This window comes from Pundamilia nyererei, unplaced genomic scaffold, assembly GCF_000239375.1.
Source record: "Pundamilia nyererei isolate P.nyererei 1_Seehausen unplaced genomic scaffold, PunNye1.0 scaffold00025, whole genome shotgun sequence".
Classification (NCBI taxonomy): Eukaryota; Metazoa; Chordata; class Actinopteri; order Cichliformes; family Cichlidae; genus Pundamilia; species Pundamilia nyererei.
The window spans coordinates 188,335-204,651 of record NW_005187426.1 but is presented as its reverse complement, the minus strand read 5'-3'; the positions used below and the strand labels follow the sequence as shown (position 1 = coordinate 204,651).

At 39.9% G+C, this 16,317-nt stretch overlaps 1 protein-coding gene across 1 annotated transcript in view; it reads right to left on the bottom strand.

Moving 5' to 3' along the window:
- itfg1 (integrin alpha FG-GAP repeat containing 1) overlaps window positions 1–16,317 on the bottom strand; it is a 149,941-nt gene that overhangs the window by 24,521 nt on the left and 109,103 nt on the right. The window contains exon 15 of the mRNA XM_005727521.1: window positions 13,327–13,405. Within this exon, the coding sequence (XP_005727578.1) occupies window positions 13,327–13,405 (79 nt within the window). The remainder of the gene's footprint in view (window positions 1–13,326; window positions 13,406–16,317) is intronic.

The following is a 16,317-nucleotide window of genomic DNA, read 5'->3' as shown; positions in this document are numbered from 1 at the left end:
CTCTCTTTTCAACCAACGGCAGTCACTCTCCTCTCCAAATAACTTCTGCTTAGCTTTCCGAGCTTCCCTCGGGTCCTCTTAATCAGCGGTCTCCACTCTTTTTTGCGCCACGGACGGTTTATGCCCGATAATATTTTCACAGACCGGCCTTTAAGGTGTCGCGGATAAATGAGGAAGGGGCTAATAATCGGCTCAGTCATTTTTAATGATCGTTGAAAGCCCAGATCGTAATCGTGATTAAAATTCGATTAATTGAGCAGCCCTACTCTCACACTATCATACCTTGTTTTCCTCACAACAGAATGCAAGCTAGGACCTTGATAAGGCTTTTGGGATACAAGCCCGCCCCCATGATATTTAAGCTGACACATTTTAACTCCTCGTGGGCATGAGAAAGCAAAAAAAAAAAAAAAAGCAAAAAAAAAAGAAAAGAAGAGTGAGACAAAGATGAGAGAGAAAGTCGGACAGAGAGAGGACATGGATGCCTCTGAGGGAGCTTCAACACGTTTGTGTGTGTCCATCTGCCGAGATCTTATGACACATCCTGTCTCTGGGCTCTACCACCTCTGGCCAGGCACATGCAGAATAACAATGTCATGTCTATCAGTCTGAAACAGAGTCAAATTTGTGTACGGGCACAAGATGGCAATAAGTGATGTAAAAAAAAAAAATCAAGAATAAATAAGGAATCTGAACATCAGACGTGTAAAACACAACTGTTAAAAGCAACAGCACACCATCTGCAAATCCTTCCACGGGAAAATGAAAAATGCACCAATATCATGATCCCAGTAAATTCATACAGGAAAGAAATACGGTCATAAACATAATTGGCTTGCAGTGCCGACACACTTACACACACACTCTCTCTCACTCCCTGGGGTTTCAAAAACGAAACATTTTTTTGAGAACTTCCTGGTGCCCGTCGCTATAGAAACCATTTGGTCCCCTGATGGCGATAAAAGGAGCAAATTGCCGAGATGTAGGGTGGAGCCATAAGGGACAGAAGCGCATATGCACGCACGCATGCACGCACACACACGCACACACGCACACACACACTACACCTGGCCTGAAGAGCCCCCTTCAGAGCCCTACAATGGTGTCAAGATCTGAACATTGATTTGTGTTTTACCACACGTGTGTATGTGTGTGTGGTGAGACACTGAAAAAAAAGCAATGGGCTCTATAGTTGTTCTGTCTTTATCACCATCTAGATTTGCGCTCTCTCTCAAATGATACAGCAGTAAAACATGTTGACATCTGCATCCAGATGATGAATGAAATGGAAGCATGGTTGCATGTGTGAAGCAACAGACCTAAAGACAGTGTGCATCACTCTTGCTTGCTCGCCTTTACTAAAAAAATACAGTGTAGCTCCACGACATGTAAAATTTCTTAAATTTTATGTATTCACTTCAGTTTTCCCAGCCATGTCAGCTGTAGAAAGAAATGAAATAAAGCTACAAAACACCTGAAGAAAATGTGATTCAAATGAGAGGAAAAATATTCAGCCTGAATCAAAAATAAACTCAATTTTTTTAAGTTAAGAAGCCTGAAAACATTTAAGAGTTGGGAGTTTTACTGATGAACCAAAAGAGCATACAGTTATGAATAATGTTCTTGGATGGATGACCTCATTATTATACATTCTCTCAAAATGGAAGCATTCATCAATTCTCTTGTTATGAGAAACTTTGGAAACCAGACCAAGATGAATTAAGTCAATAGTACTACCCAGCAAAACAAGTGAGTAGTCAGTGTGCTTTGTCTGGAATGATAAATGTGCACTTCAAGACTGGCAGAAGGAGGAGAAACCTGAGAGTTGGCAAAAAGTTTTGTCAGCCAGTGCTGAGTGCATTTAAAAATACAGGTCTGCTTCTTAGGATTGACAAACTTCCATCATGTGGGGAAAAAGTTTAACGTTGTCATTAAGTTACAGTACATGTCAACATTAGATACTTAAATGGAGTTTTGTTATAATCAATGCAGATGATTGGCAGGTGTGTTCAAATTACAGCAATCCCCCTCAACTGCACACTTAAGAAAAACAATTTAACTGCTTGCATAGTGGCTTGCTTTTTCTGATATTATGAAAATGATCCAGTGAGATCTGATTTTGAAATCATTAGAATAGAGAAATAAACCACGCAGTTGTGAATAAGTCTCGACTTAGATCAATGTCAACATTTCTCACATTGCACTGTAGCGCTGTGCGATATGACCAAATTCTATCATCCGGATAATGATATAAATCACAAAAATGTAACATTTTCTGTAAATTCTGTGAATCTCGGGCAGCTCGTCTTGAGGGAAGTGTTTCCAGCTGGGTGTCATGTAGCTGGAGTCGAGTGTTTTAACCGATGCATGAAACGATACATTTTTAGACATAAGTTGTAACGGCCGCCGTTTTCTTTGTGAGTATTTATTACACGGCGTGCTGCGGGGAAAAGCCTGTTCTAACGTTTGAGTCGAAGGTTTATTTTTTAGCACTTGGCAGCTCTTTTTTAATTCTCATCCGTAAATAATCTGCTCTTTCACGTTATTCAGTTTATTTTGAAAAGTCTCAACAGGATCTTGAGCTTTATTGTGAAAGGTTTATGTGGAACATAAACAAGCGGACACGCGATGCTGTTAACGTCGTTGTTGCTAACCACACCGCATAAAAACAGGCGCTTGTCCAGAAAGGGAGAACTTTAAGAAATGAATATAGCCACTACAGTGACCATCAAAACGATGAAAAAATATTGCCGTAAACAGTTTATTTTGCGAAACGATAGACGTTTTTATATCGTCATCCGATATATATCGTTATATTGAACAGCCCTATTGCACTGGACACCCTTGATTTGAAGACAGCAGCCAAAACCTCAACTTCTAACTTCTTCTAGAAATGCACCATTTGGGATATCACAGGGCTGTAGGCAGAGTCCGAAAAACAGTTGTGTTTTGGGGTTGAGGGATTTTAAGTTCTTGGCACACAGAGAAGAAATGAGATACAGACTTTTACATTTGACCTAACAACAGTGTATAGTTTGGATAACAGAGGTGATTTCTTCAAATTAAGAACATTTCCTACAGCATGAAATACATGTCTATAATATGAAATTCTTCCTGTACCAGGTTACTTACACTACAACAGATTAAAATACTGCTCTGTTTGCAGAATAATATTCTGCCAGCAGTTCACACGCATGCTGCTTGGTGCAGCGCTGTAGGTCTGTTTACAGATATTATTGCTGATGATGCAAGACACAGTGGACTCTTAATAACAAATCTGAATTGAATTAAATGTGCACTTGTCTCCATGGATAAGTTCTTAAGCTGATCATTTCCAAATCCATTTATATTTAGCCACTGCCTTTTCTATTATGACAGAAAACATAAGTCTTTGCAATTTTCTGTACCACTGCACAAATCTTTGCTGACACATGATATTGGCAAAAACAACTGACACCAGAGCCTCTATGATGGAGTACCTAAGTGGAGCTTTGTTATAAATGATAAGGCTAGTATGGCAGGTAAAATGTTTATCATGTTCCCACCCATCTCAGTTTAGTCTACTAATAATTATTAACTCCCACTAAACACAAAGAATATGATGGTTTTATTAACTGTACAGGCATTTACCTCAGCAGGAAGTTACATTTTTGATCCAATGAGGACACGTTTACAATCATTACAGTCATATTGCTTGAACCATATCATTGCTTTAGGTAAGTTACTTTCTTCAGCCAACAAACTGAGAAAATCTCAGAACAAAAACACTGAAGGACACACTGTAGCTTCCTGAGATTAGTTTTACTCTCTGTGAAAAAGTTCATGATCCATTTCGATGCATACTGTATGAGCACTTGCTTCACGGAAACCAAAGGATGTTTAGCAACACACAGGACAACAGACAGGTAGGCAATAGAAGCATATTATAAGTTAAACAGTCTTGACAATACATGGTACCAATAGACTAGCTGCAGAAAAGAGAGATTAATGGGTGAGAAGAGGAAAGAGGCAAAGGGAGATAGGTGAAGGAGTGAAAAACATAGACGAGAAAAAATATGCTAAGCCTGATCAATAGTAATTCACCATATCTCGGTGTTGGGCTACCTCTCTTCTTTTCACACCAATATTTCCTTCTCCTCTCTCCCTCTCTCATCTTCGGTTCTGATCTCTCGCCACTTGCATCTCTTATCTTTGTCTTTTGTTCCACCCTCATTTTCACTCCTATCCTTTTCTCTCTGCGGCTCTGTCCTCTGCACCCTCTCATTTTCTCCCTTTTTAACCCTTTTCATTTCTCCCATCCACCTACTCCCCTATCTTTCTCCCAGTATTATGAATTCTCACTGTGTGTTTAAAGACTATCCTCAATATACCATGCAATAAATTTTCGGAGAAAAGGTTTGCGCTCACTATTGACCTGACGAGGTCTCTGAGAACAGGGGTACACTTGCCCATAGATCAGTATGACGTCAAGTGAAATGGGCTGGCTTTTAGGATTCTGCTTGAGGAATCAGAGTGATGCAGCAAAAAGCAACATAACTGGTTCCAAGTGGACAGGTCAGCACTCACATAATTTTCTCTCTGAGGTCTCTTCTTAATTTCTTTGGATTTTATTTTTAACAAACATTTAAAAGGTTAAGATCAATATGTTTTTGGATGAATTGCTGCAGGTGAACATGTGTTTTTTTTTTAAAAGGTTAAGTATGAAAGTGTGTGTGTGTGTGTAATTGCTAATCCCGTGGACTCATTAATCTAATTGGACAGTCTATCGAGAGCTCCACATTGATGCGGGCGTGCTACGATTCTTCTCCCTATGAACACTCCTTCCTTACACTTTCTTTGCCTTTCCTGTTACTTTGCTCTCAAATGTCCCTTTCTTTCTTTGTCCGTGGTGAACATAAAGGAAATAGTCTTTGACACTATAGACACAACTGCACTGTCTGGACAATGTGAAGAACTCTTGAGCTTTCCTTATTCCCTGTTAGCATAATAACATTATTCTTTCTACTTCAATTTCCAGCTTGGTGAGACTAAAGGCCAAAATATGTCTGGCAGAAACAACCTAATGTAATGAAGAGTTATGGGCATGGACTATAGCTAGTTTTCCATCAAATTTATTTATGAGAGTGATGGTATTTTCTTAGTTTATTTCCCAAACTAAGAAAAATCTTTCAAGCTCCCAAGATAATTTGGATTAGAGTATAAGCACTGTTTTATCTCACTGTATCTCAGCTGAGAAATTCACAGGTGGCTTTCAAGACATTGACAAGCTGTTTAAAAAATAACCGTCCTCCACCACGTCCCAGAGAAAGTGCGGACTCCTGATTGCTGTTGTGATACTAAGGCCATTAAACCCTTAATTTAAATTATAAACTAATAAATTTGCTTGACCACAGAAGACACAAAAGAAATTATACTTGCAGAGTGGTTTACTACCATCGAAGCAGCTGATGCGCCCGTTTACCGAAAACACACAGTACATACCAAATTCAATTTTGAAGTATAAGAGTGGTAAAATAAACCAAAAACAAACACAAAAAAAGAATAGTTTGTTTTGTGTGTTGCAGCCTGGAATTGCTTGCAGCTAATGGCGTGGAGATCAGTATTAAGTAAATGATGTTATCCCAAGGCCCATTTACACCCGCACCCACAGATTTTTTTCCCTCTTCTCATTGTTGGGATGCATTCATGCTGAAGTTGTCAATAACGTTGTTGTTGTGGAACCTCAGCATCTAGCTGAGGGCTCTGGCTAGTGCTACAGAAGACGAGCAAAGTGGTTTTTAGAATTGGCAGGTAACTTAAAATATTTTAAACAGCTTAACAAATCACCAGACACAAACTTTGCAGTTTGGATCACAGTACATGGATGGTAAATGGTAAATGGATTGATCGTGGCTCAAGAGTTGGGCGTTCGCCTTGTAATCGGAAGGTTGCCGGTTCGACACTTCACCTACCGCCTACTGGTGTTGGCCAGAAGGGCCGATAGCGTGATATGGCAGTCTCGCTTCTGTCAGTCTGCCCCAGGGCAGCTGTGGCTACAACTGTAGCTGCCTCCACCAGTGTGTGAATGGGTGGATGACTGGGAGCGCTTTGGGGTCCCTAGGGGGGACTAGTAAAAGCGCTATACAAATACAGGCCATTTACCATTTACCATTCTTATATAGCGTTTTTCTCCCGGAGAACTCAAAGCGCTGTATACAACATGCCTCATTCACAAGTGCAAACTAATCTACATTCACACACAGTCACACTCCGATGAATGCATCGGAGGGCAATTTGGGGTTAGTACCTTGCCCAAGGACACTTGACATGCAGACTGGGGAAGCCTAAGATCCAACCACCAACCTTCCGATCAGTAGCTGATCTGCTCTACCACCTAAACCACAGCCACCCTACATCTGTGAGATAAAGGCAGATGGGCTGTACTTTCTTAGGGAGAAAAAAATGTTCATTTTCGATAGATTCATAAGAGATGCCGAAGTAAAGGTAAGGACTGCTCAATGAAATTCAGTCAACTATCAATTTAAAGCTTGGGTACGGTTCCAAATTATGCTAGATTTTTTTAATCATTTATAGGATCTATACATGGTGTTGTGCCGAAGATTTTTCATAAAACAATTCAAGCATAGTAATTTGAAATTGTTTAAGATTGTATGAAAATACTACACAGTTTAGTATAGTTCATTGAAGACTAAATTGGTTAGTCTACTGTACTGTTGACAGAAGTTGACAATGGTGCACTATGCTGCACTGGTGCAGAGCAGGCTGTGGTGTTCATGCTCACTGTTAGGTCACATCAAGAGTTCCAGACATAAGTTTAAACTGATCAGTCTGCTTCTGTTGTTGCAGTCAATGAAATCCACAAAAAAAGCAGTAAAACTCAGAGCAGCAGCACCAGGAGCAGGTGAACTGACCCCAGCTTGCATGTAAAGACAACAAATTTACTGGAGCTCACAATAAAAATGTGTTCTAAGCATGTTTTTCCTGACACTGCAGTTTTGATCATGCTAATAGAGGCACATTATATTCAAACTCTGTCCCCTGATTGTCTAAAGTTGGGACCCTGAGAGGAACACAATGCAGTGTCCAGAGTGGAGGAGAAAAAGGATTAAAAAGGTTGTTAATGAATAACTTCAACTATTCATCTCCACCCCCTCACTCCCTCTGTGTCTCAGCAGGAGTTAGTTGATAATGAGGTGTGGTGTTGTCAGAATCACAGCCCATGCTCATCTATCCAACCTGCTTAGTAAGGGGCATGGCGCACCGCTGTCTGGTACGATATACATACAAGGTCACAATGAGACAGATGTTAGGGTATGCACGCATGCACATGCTGCTACCCAGACAGAACACATATAGAAATACAGTATGCACACACTGCAGAATGTATAAAAGATAAATACATGAACACATACTTATTATACTGCAGTGCAATCTAATCAGATTAGAGGGTGATATGATCATTATATCGTTTTTGAGTATATACGATGTTCCCCTCAGCTGTGGTACAGGGAAGTTAAACTCATTTTAAGTCACAGTTCACATACAGTATAGCCCAGTTTGATTTCAAGTGGGCTGGACCAATTAATCCAGTGAAACCATTAAATAATCGATAAAGAAAAAAAACTGTATGATTACATTTTTGAAAATGTTCACATTAAATGAATCAACCTGACACCCTGAAATATCTTTGGAAAAATAAGTGCAATTTCAATAACTGCACTTAAAAACTGCTTTTCCAGATTCAGTCAGTTTATTGTTATTGGAAAGAGGAACTATTTCTGTAATTTACAAGAACAAATCCACATGACATCTTTCTTCATTGTGTTAAAACTGATGATTTAGACCTCTGTCGTGGAAGAAATTAACAGTTTGAAAATCACATCTACTGATGTGGTCCATTCAAAGCTACTTGCAAAACAATGCTCTGTGATGCAAAATACTATGAAAAGTCCAAAAATAATTATTTCCTTCTGTGCCATTTTCATATCACACAAAGCAGTCCCATGTGCTTGATTGAACTTGCCATATACATCTACCATCCCTGCTTTTATTCCTCTCCCATCTTCATCCAAACGGCCTCCTTTTCTGATTAGATCTTAGTATTTCTTTCTTATAAGTAACTGCTTCCCCTCTTTCTGTCCTTTTATTCCTTTTTCCTATTTTCTACTGGAATTTCAATCCCCTATTGAGCCTCCTCAGTCCTTTCTCCATCTCTTAGCATTTTATAATCTCTCCTTTCCTCTCTGCTCTCTTTCCCTTTCAGGAGGGTGAAGGGTAAGTGAAGATCGTTGGGCCCCGGTGGAGAGCCCCAGACATCGTGGGTGTGTGTATGTGTGTGTGTTTGTGTGCACCCCATCATTGCTCATCTCTGGCAGCCTCGCTGGCTGTTCCCCGAGCTACAAGCTACAGAATAAATACACTTTAAATCACCACACACACACACACACACACACACACACACACACTCACTCACACATGCACACACGCCTGCTCCCTGGCAGCACTTTGCTGCTGTTAAATGAGGGGTCTGGGGAGTTGTGCCGGCAAAGCCTTTGGCTACTTGTGCTCTCCTCCTCCTCTCTCTCTGTACACTCCAAGCTAACACACACTGAAAGAATAAGCTGGAGTTATGATGGACAGGCTATAATACTGCCAGGATATTCTAAATACATGGGAGTCTGTTTTATGAACATCCCAAACCAGGAGCACTGTCTGGGGATCCAGAGACTTCTTACTGACAAAGATGTACTGGCTGAGTGAACAAAATGTCACCATGTTCTTACGAACTAGAAGGACCACATGGACCAACATGAAAGCAAGGAGCTATTCATTATGATTATTTTATTCTGTTCTGTATGTGTCTTATTTAGAATTTTTGGCTTTAAAAAACAAGAAATACAGATGACTTGCAGCAAAACTCCCTGAGGGGTGGGGGTCACAGGAGATTCACAGTTACATGGTATTAGCACTCACTGATGCATTTCTCTTTGTATAAGTGCTGAGAAGCATTTTCACATTTATCTGACGAAAATTGCTTTGATTTCCTTCCCCAGTTCCACATTAGCCATGAAAGAGTTTGGGTTTATTACCATATCTGTAGCATGAATTATGATCAACTATGGTACACTTACTGTATGCATCATCCCTTGCACTAGAATAAGAATCTATAAAAACTCAACAGTATTTAAAAATAGCTTAATCTTAAATTCGAAGCGGTAAACACGTGATAGTCTTCTTCAGACCTCTAGGAGTTACAAAACATTTGTTTTTGTCACAAACAATTCCTGAGGAAGATATCTGGCTCTTTGATTGCTAAATGTTGCACTATGTCCATCTAGTCTCTAACTGTTTGTGTCTAGTGATTTATGCTGAAAAGAACTCAAGTGGGTTTGCCTCAGCTGCCTGCTGCAGCTGAAAATGACTTACTGAAAGTGGTGTGAAGAAATCAAAACAGGACAGTTGTTGCAGTGAGCTTAGGCTATGAAGCTCTTTGATAATTCTCCCTTTGGTTCATTACTACAACTAGTCACTTCACAACACGGTTTTCACATTACGTGGAACACGACAAAGTACCTAAATGCAAGCTGAGGTTTATGAAGAAAAAGAAAAAGAAAAAAGGCATGCTGGATTTCTAGGTTTGGTGGGAAGAACATAGATCCTTGACCCGGACCACATTTAAAACCTTAGGGATCAAAACCTTGGGGCTTTATATTAATACTCAAAGATTTTCAATTGGAGCAGAGATAAATGTAATGTTTAAGAGTCACCACACTTCACAGCTGAGAAAGACCTTTAAAGAATCAGAAGCAGTAAGTAAAAGCCACATTGCTTTATGGCATCAGTTTCACCATTTTCCTGCTGTCTGTATTCTTGGTCATACTCATGTTAAGCAGTTGCACAGTGTGTTTTAATGCTGTTTGCTAAACATAATATAAAAACGTAACCACATATACACTTCTAAAACCTTTGCACAATCTAAGCTTAGTGTGCATCCACATTAAGTGGGAGTCTGTATCACGCTCTTCTCTGTATCTTCTCTGCAGTGGGTATGAGAGCAGGTGGTGCTCCTCTCTCCCCCACACTGCTCCCTCTTCACTGTTGCTCTCTACGCCCATTTAACTGCATATTTTAAAGCAGTGGGATGTGTGGAGAGGGAACGAAACAGCCAAATACAGCAGAGTTCATGTGATTTTTTGTCCACTCTGTGTTTTGGGGCTGGGACAGAGAGCACCAAACTAAAAACTCTGCAGCTATTAGAAGATTCGTTTGAGCACAGTTTCATAGACAGGAGCTTATAGCTGTCTAATAGTGGTGAAATAATGATGATGTGAGACTGTGAAATGACCGCTCTTTCTTTAAATATGTATATTCTCCAACTGTGCCAACAGACAAATGAAACAATGAAACCTGACAAAATTGAATTATGTTGCACAGAGGAATCCACACAGACTATATATATCCCTGACCCCAGGCTGTCAGTGCGTCGTGTCCTCTTCCACTTCTCTGTCCTTCCCACAATGTAACATCAACTATGTTAACTGTAGCTAATACAGCACAGCATTGCTGTCCTCAGTGTCTCCCCTTATCTTTCTATGCATCACTCTCTTTTTCCTCACTTCTACCCTTATTAGTCTTGAGCAGTAGAGTAGCGTAGAGTTCGTTACCTCATGGGCTGCTAAATATAACATGACCCAGTGATCCTACTAGCTTTAGCAATATAATCAAAACGGCTGGAGTCAAAGGTTTTCAACTGACATTAATAAAATACCACCCACCCTAAGGTATGTAAGATTTGGATAAGGACAGAATTTTTGTAATTTTTTTTCCTCTTTGCAACAACACAATGGATTTTACATCAAACAATCAAGATACGATTGAAGTGCAGACATTCAGCTTTAATTCAAAAGAATTGCATTAACTGTTTAAAGAGTAATTTGTTTGCATAACGGAGGCCAACATTAGGCTGAAAAAACAAAATAAACCTGTAAGAGAAACAGTAAAACGTGAGTGACTGAAGACTGTCTGATGTGGTCTTGAATGTCAAGACACTCAATGCCAAAGTCTATAATCGAGAGACACCTTCATTAATGGAAATACAGGCATAACAACAAGTTTTAAACTACTATTTACACTCAAGAACAAGAAAGCTAGACTACACTTTGCTAGAAAACATCTGAAAGATCTGGCACAGTACTGAAAACACTGTGGGAAGAACAAACCAATGTGTTCAAGAATGATGGGAAGAGAAAAGCATGAAGAAGCAGAGAAACAGCTCGTGATTGAAGCACATTGTATCATTTGTCAAACATGGTGAAGGCAGTGTTATGCCATGGGTTTGTATGGCTGCCAGGTGGACTGGGTCACTAGTGTTTATTGATAATGTAAGTGCTGGTAGAAGTACAAGTTTTTAAGTGTAAACTATCTGCTTTGATTAAACCAACTGCTGCAAAACTGCAACACGTTCTCACTCTCAGAGTAACATTTTACGCTAGGTGACAAATCGTTGGTATATTGCGGTGCCGGGCACCCACCACGTCCCTATATTGAGAAACATGAGAACCGTTAGGAATCGTTAATTTCACTTAAATCGCTTTGGAAAACACTATCTAATGTCATTAAAGTCGTGGTTAAGGTTAGGGATAAGGTTATGGTTGGGGCTGGAACGTGTATTACCACTGGAGCGTCATTCTACTGGATTTAATCCATAACCTGGCGTGTAGCATAAGAATGCAAAAGGTCATCTTTCGCGTTCCTCCTGCCACAGGACGTGACAAATCGTTGGTATATTACGCCTCAGGAGTGAGAACGGGTTCAAAACTCATTGGACAGCGGTTGACAAAAACAAAGCATAGTGCAAAAGCATCTGTAGCTGTACTATGGAAAGAATAGTCCTTTGACCATACAAGAAGAGCTGTTTTTCAACAGGAAACAGAAATTTAATTCAGCTCTCCTAACAAAGCCAAAATAATGGATATTTTTCAAAGACAAAGCCAGTCACCTGATCTCAAACCAGTAGAGCAGCTTTTCAGTTAATAAATACAAAACTGAATGGAGAGAGACCCACGAACAAGCAGAACCTTAAGCAGCTACTGAAACAGCATTTGGCAGTCACTGACTACAAATGATTTTCTTCCAAGTAAACGTCATCCCAATATTTACATTTTTCTTAATTTGTTCAATTGCTGTTAAGCATTAACAGCTCAAACTACAGTTAACAGAATATTTTGTAAAACCCCTTGAATTATAATCCACGGGGTGGTGGACAGAGGCAAAATTACAAAAACTGTGTCACTGTCCAAGTAATTATGGACATGACTTTCAAGAGGAATTTATATAATAGAGTGAAATGTGCAAGGAACAGTCCTTCGAGCTTACATGAAGTGGAGCTGTTTGTCAGTAGGCGACATATTTTCAGTTCAGTTCTCCTAACCAGTTCCATCCATAACAAACAGTCACTATGGCCTCATACGATCACGAACGTATTCTTCACGAATTATAAGGAGGGTGGCAGGTGATGCAGCATGACAAAATAAACAGCAACAAGAAAACAGCTGTCGTGTGATGCTGGCACTTTCTAGAAAGACAAGTAACTTGGACTTAAATCCAAAGGAAAAAAAGAATCAAAAAAGGAAAAAAAAACAGAGGAAGCTACAGCTTTCTGAGTGTTGCTTCAGCAAGGAAAGCACTTCAGAGGAGAAACAGGGCCCCGAGTGTTTTGCAAGCTTTCACAGTATTTTTCTACGATAGTCTTCCACAAAATATAAGAAATCTGTATCCCACAGACAGACCCAATGCAGTAACTCCAGGTTTCATATTTAAGTCATAATACTGGTAAACATGGACTAACACTTTAAAACTGCATTACGACAGGTCAGATGAGACAGATCTGACACATCAAACTCATTTGTTTTCTTTTCCTTTATAGCACCTTTGTGAAGCACTATATTTTCCATTATTTCAGCTGCCCTTTCTATTTCAGCCTTTTTAGTCTTTGAGACTAAAAAGCTTAAAGGCTATTTTCACTTATAAAAGGAGAAAGCAAGAAAATAAAAATCAATACGCCCCTCTTCTTCAAAGTCTCTACTTTCTCCAATATCCTCCGAAACACACCTGCGGAGTTCAGCCAGACAAAGGACAGCCGTCACTGTCAGAAGGTTAAGTTATTAATAGGTATTAGGTATAATTGTTACTGGTGTGCTAAAGCTGGGGTGGTAACATATCAAAGAAATGAATGCTTATTTTGGCTATTCTACATCATTACAGAGTTATTTAGAATTATCAGGAAAAGAGCAGCCCACCCCACCCAAAAAATAAAAAAGGTCTTACCTGATGCATTTTTCAGGTAACCATTAGAATCCACTGTGGTGTACTTGACATAGGGGCCTGGCTGGTTCACACCAAAAGGCTGACAAAAAAACACATGTAGACACATAAATAAGACATCGAACAACAGCTAATATTTTGCAATCTCTTTTCACTTCAGTTATCTGTCAGTGAAGGTGAAAAAGAGGACAGAGAGAAACAATCAGGGTGCGGTGGAAGTGATACAGGCACAAGTGACCTTGAGTCATTCTTCAGTTTTATTTCCACTAGTAGGTAACACGCAAAAGTCGGACCGCGCTGATTTGACTGAGCATAAATGAGTGTGACGGTTGCATGTTTACGTGCCTGTGTGGGTGGATACTCATCTCTCATATTATCTCTTGATTATGAAGGGATGACAACTAATGAAGAGATCTGTCGCGCCATCCTTCGCTTTACATCAACTAATCATGAGCCTGTTATACACACATACACGCTGCAAGGGAGACTTGGGCCTTTATGCTGTGACACTCAGCAGTTGGGTGAGAGAGGAATAGAAATGAGGTAAAAAAAAAAAAAAAAAAAAAAAGGAAAGAGTGCAATGAGGAGCAGACTAGTGGGCTGAAAGAAAGAAAGACAGCAGAAGAGAGGTGTGACTAAGAAGAAGAGGAGTGGGAGAGTGAAATGAAAGGGGTTTGATGGATGGGAGACGAGAGGAGTAGAAACAGCCACGAGCTCCACTCGTCTACAGCATTCATCATACCTTTCAGTTAGACAACAAACGGGCGGGAGAGTAGACAGACAGAAAACAAAAACAACTCTAACACCAGCAGCCTGTGCTGATGCCAAAGTTAACGTGTTTTGCAAAGGGCTTTCCACTGGTAAGAGACAATACAAGTAGTGGATGTTATTGGCTGCTTTGTTTCAGTCTTTTTTCTGTTTGTTTCTTTGTCCACCTACATGCGATGAGTAGCCATATGTGCTTAAAGGGCATTTAAAGCAATCTACGCAAGACACCAGACACCACTGAAGAGCCCTTGACACAACCACGGTTAGGTCCCATTCACACAGCCCTAGAGGACGGCTGGCAACCGCCACGCACGAGGGAAAAATGTTTATTTCTCAGTCAGTTGTGAATGGTTACTGGTAGTCACTGTGCACTGATTGCTAACTGTCACCCCTGGTACCCATCCCTAGGGAAAAGTGTGTTTTCTGCGACTGGTCAGTGAGTGGTTGCGGGCTGTCACTAGTGTAAAATTGGTTGCAAAGTGGTATATTGCGCTGCACTAAAAAAAAAAAAAAACTCCTTCTGATTGCTTTGGTTGCTAGTATATAATATTAGCGATACAACTAGTTAATATGGAAAATGCCAACTACTCACTAAATAACTGTGAGAAGTGTTTCACAATTCCAAATGGGAACTTTAAACTCAAATGTGACTGTTGCAGTAGTAAGGCAAAACTTTTACTTTGACAGAGTGTGTTCTGTTTCCGGTTTGTGTCGCACATTTTTCACATTTTGAAATTTCACTGCAACTTGCCCAATACATGGTTAGTGTTTGCAGACAAGCCAGTGTTTTCCAATCTGCTAGTGACCAAAGTAATCCTAAAGAGGTATTTGGTCCTGCACTGCAACCCTCACCCCACCCCACCACACACACACACACACACACACACACACACACACACACACACACACACACACACACACAAAGAAAACAGACAAAGCAGGAGAGGGACAAAAGGAGGAACAGGGAGAAGTGAACATGAAACTGAACTTCCACCTATTTTGATGCAAGCCAGTGCAATTCTTGTGATACTCAATGAAAGGTACAAGCTATAATGGAGAATGGAGTCTCTGTTATAGTAACAGAAGCGGTAACGGAAGCTACAAGAGCTATCATTCTGCAATGCAATTCATATTAGCAGCCATCAGATAATGCAGAGCTTTCCCAAAAGGACCTACACAGAAAGTTCAACGCCACTAGACTTGCCTCAATGCAACCTCATCTGGTAATGTGCAGTGTAGTCCAGTGATGGGTACAGGGGACATTATCAGCACTTAGTAGAATACCTTGTAATGGGAATACCAAACAGACTTTCTAGGACTGCACTACATCTTCTCGTCAGTATCTAAAGCAAGAAGCCCATCAAAAGTTTTATGCAAAGCTCTTATCAGTCTGAGCAGCTGGTAAGGTTCTGTAACTGCTTTATCACATCAGGATTTCAAAAGCCTTTATTTGCTATTACACAATGTCCAACAAATGAGAAACACAAATCCCTTATTGTTACCTTTTTCTTTTTTTCTTTTTTTACATAGGTTGTACAATGACCATCTGTACATTTTACTTTCTAATAAAAGAGCTACAAATGTAGCTTAAGAAATACTGTAAAAGTTGTGAAATACTGAATTTAACTTTGTGGAAGCCAGTATGTATCAAACTGATAAGAAGTACCTGGTCTCATCACATCGATGCAAACATGAAGCCTTGGATACGTCAGAAAGTTACATAATGTCGTCAGGGAGTTAACCAAGTATTGATATCTGTTATAAATTTATTATGAAGGTCTGTAACTTCTCTCCATTATGAAAAAGCAAATATAAACAGCACATTTCTGGTACTGCTACTGAATGAAACCAAAACGTATCATTTCATTTTTTTCCACATTCTCAAGCTGCATTAAATGATAGGTACTTTACTTATAAAGAAGAGCTCATGCTGCTCTAAAGCTTAAATGCACATCACCCATTCAAATCCTCCTTGCTAATTTCCTAAATATAAAGTTGATGCTCTGCACTGATGTAAAGTTTGGCCAGCAGCTGTACCATCTCTCTTCCTGCTATAGAATACTGGAAGACTGCAACCTCTGGAGGACGATGATGTACACAGATAAGTGCAATGGATAGACAGATATATCTGTGGTCAGACATATAAGAACATAACACCTTTTCTATGTCATCATTAGAAAAGTGAAAAAACAAAGCACAATATCTTACCTTAACACCTTCAGGGCA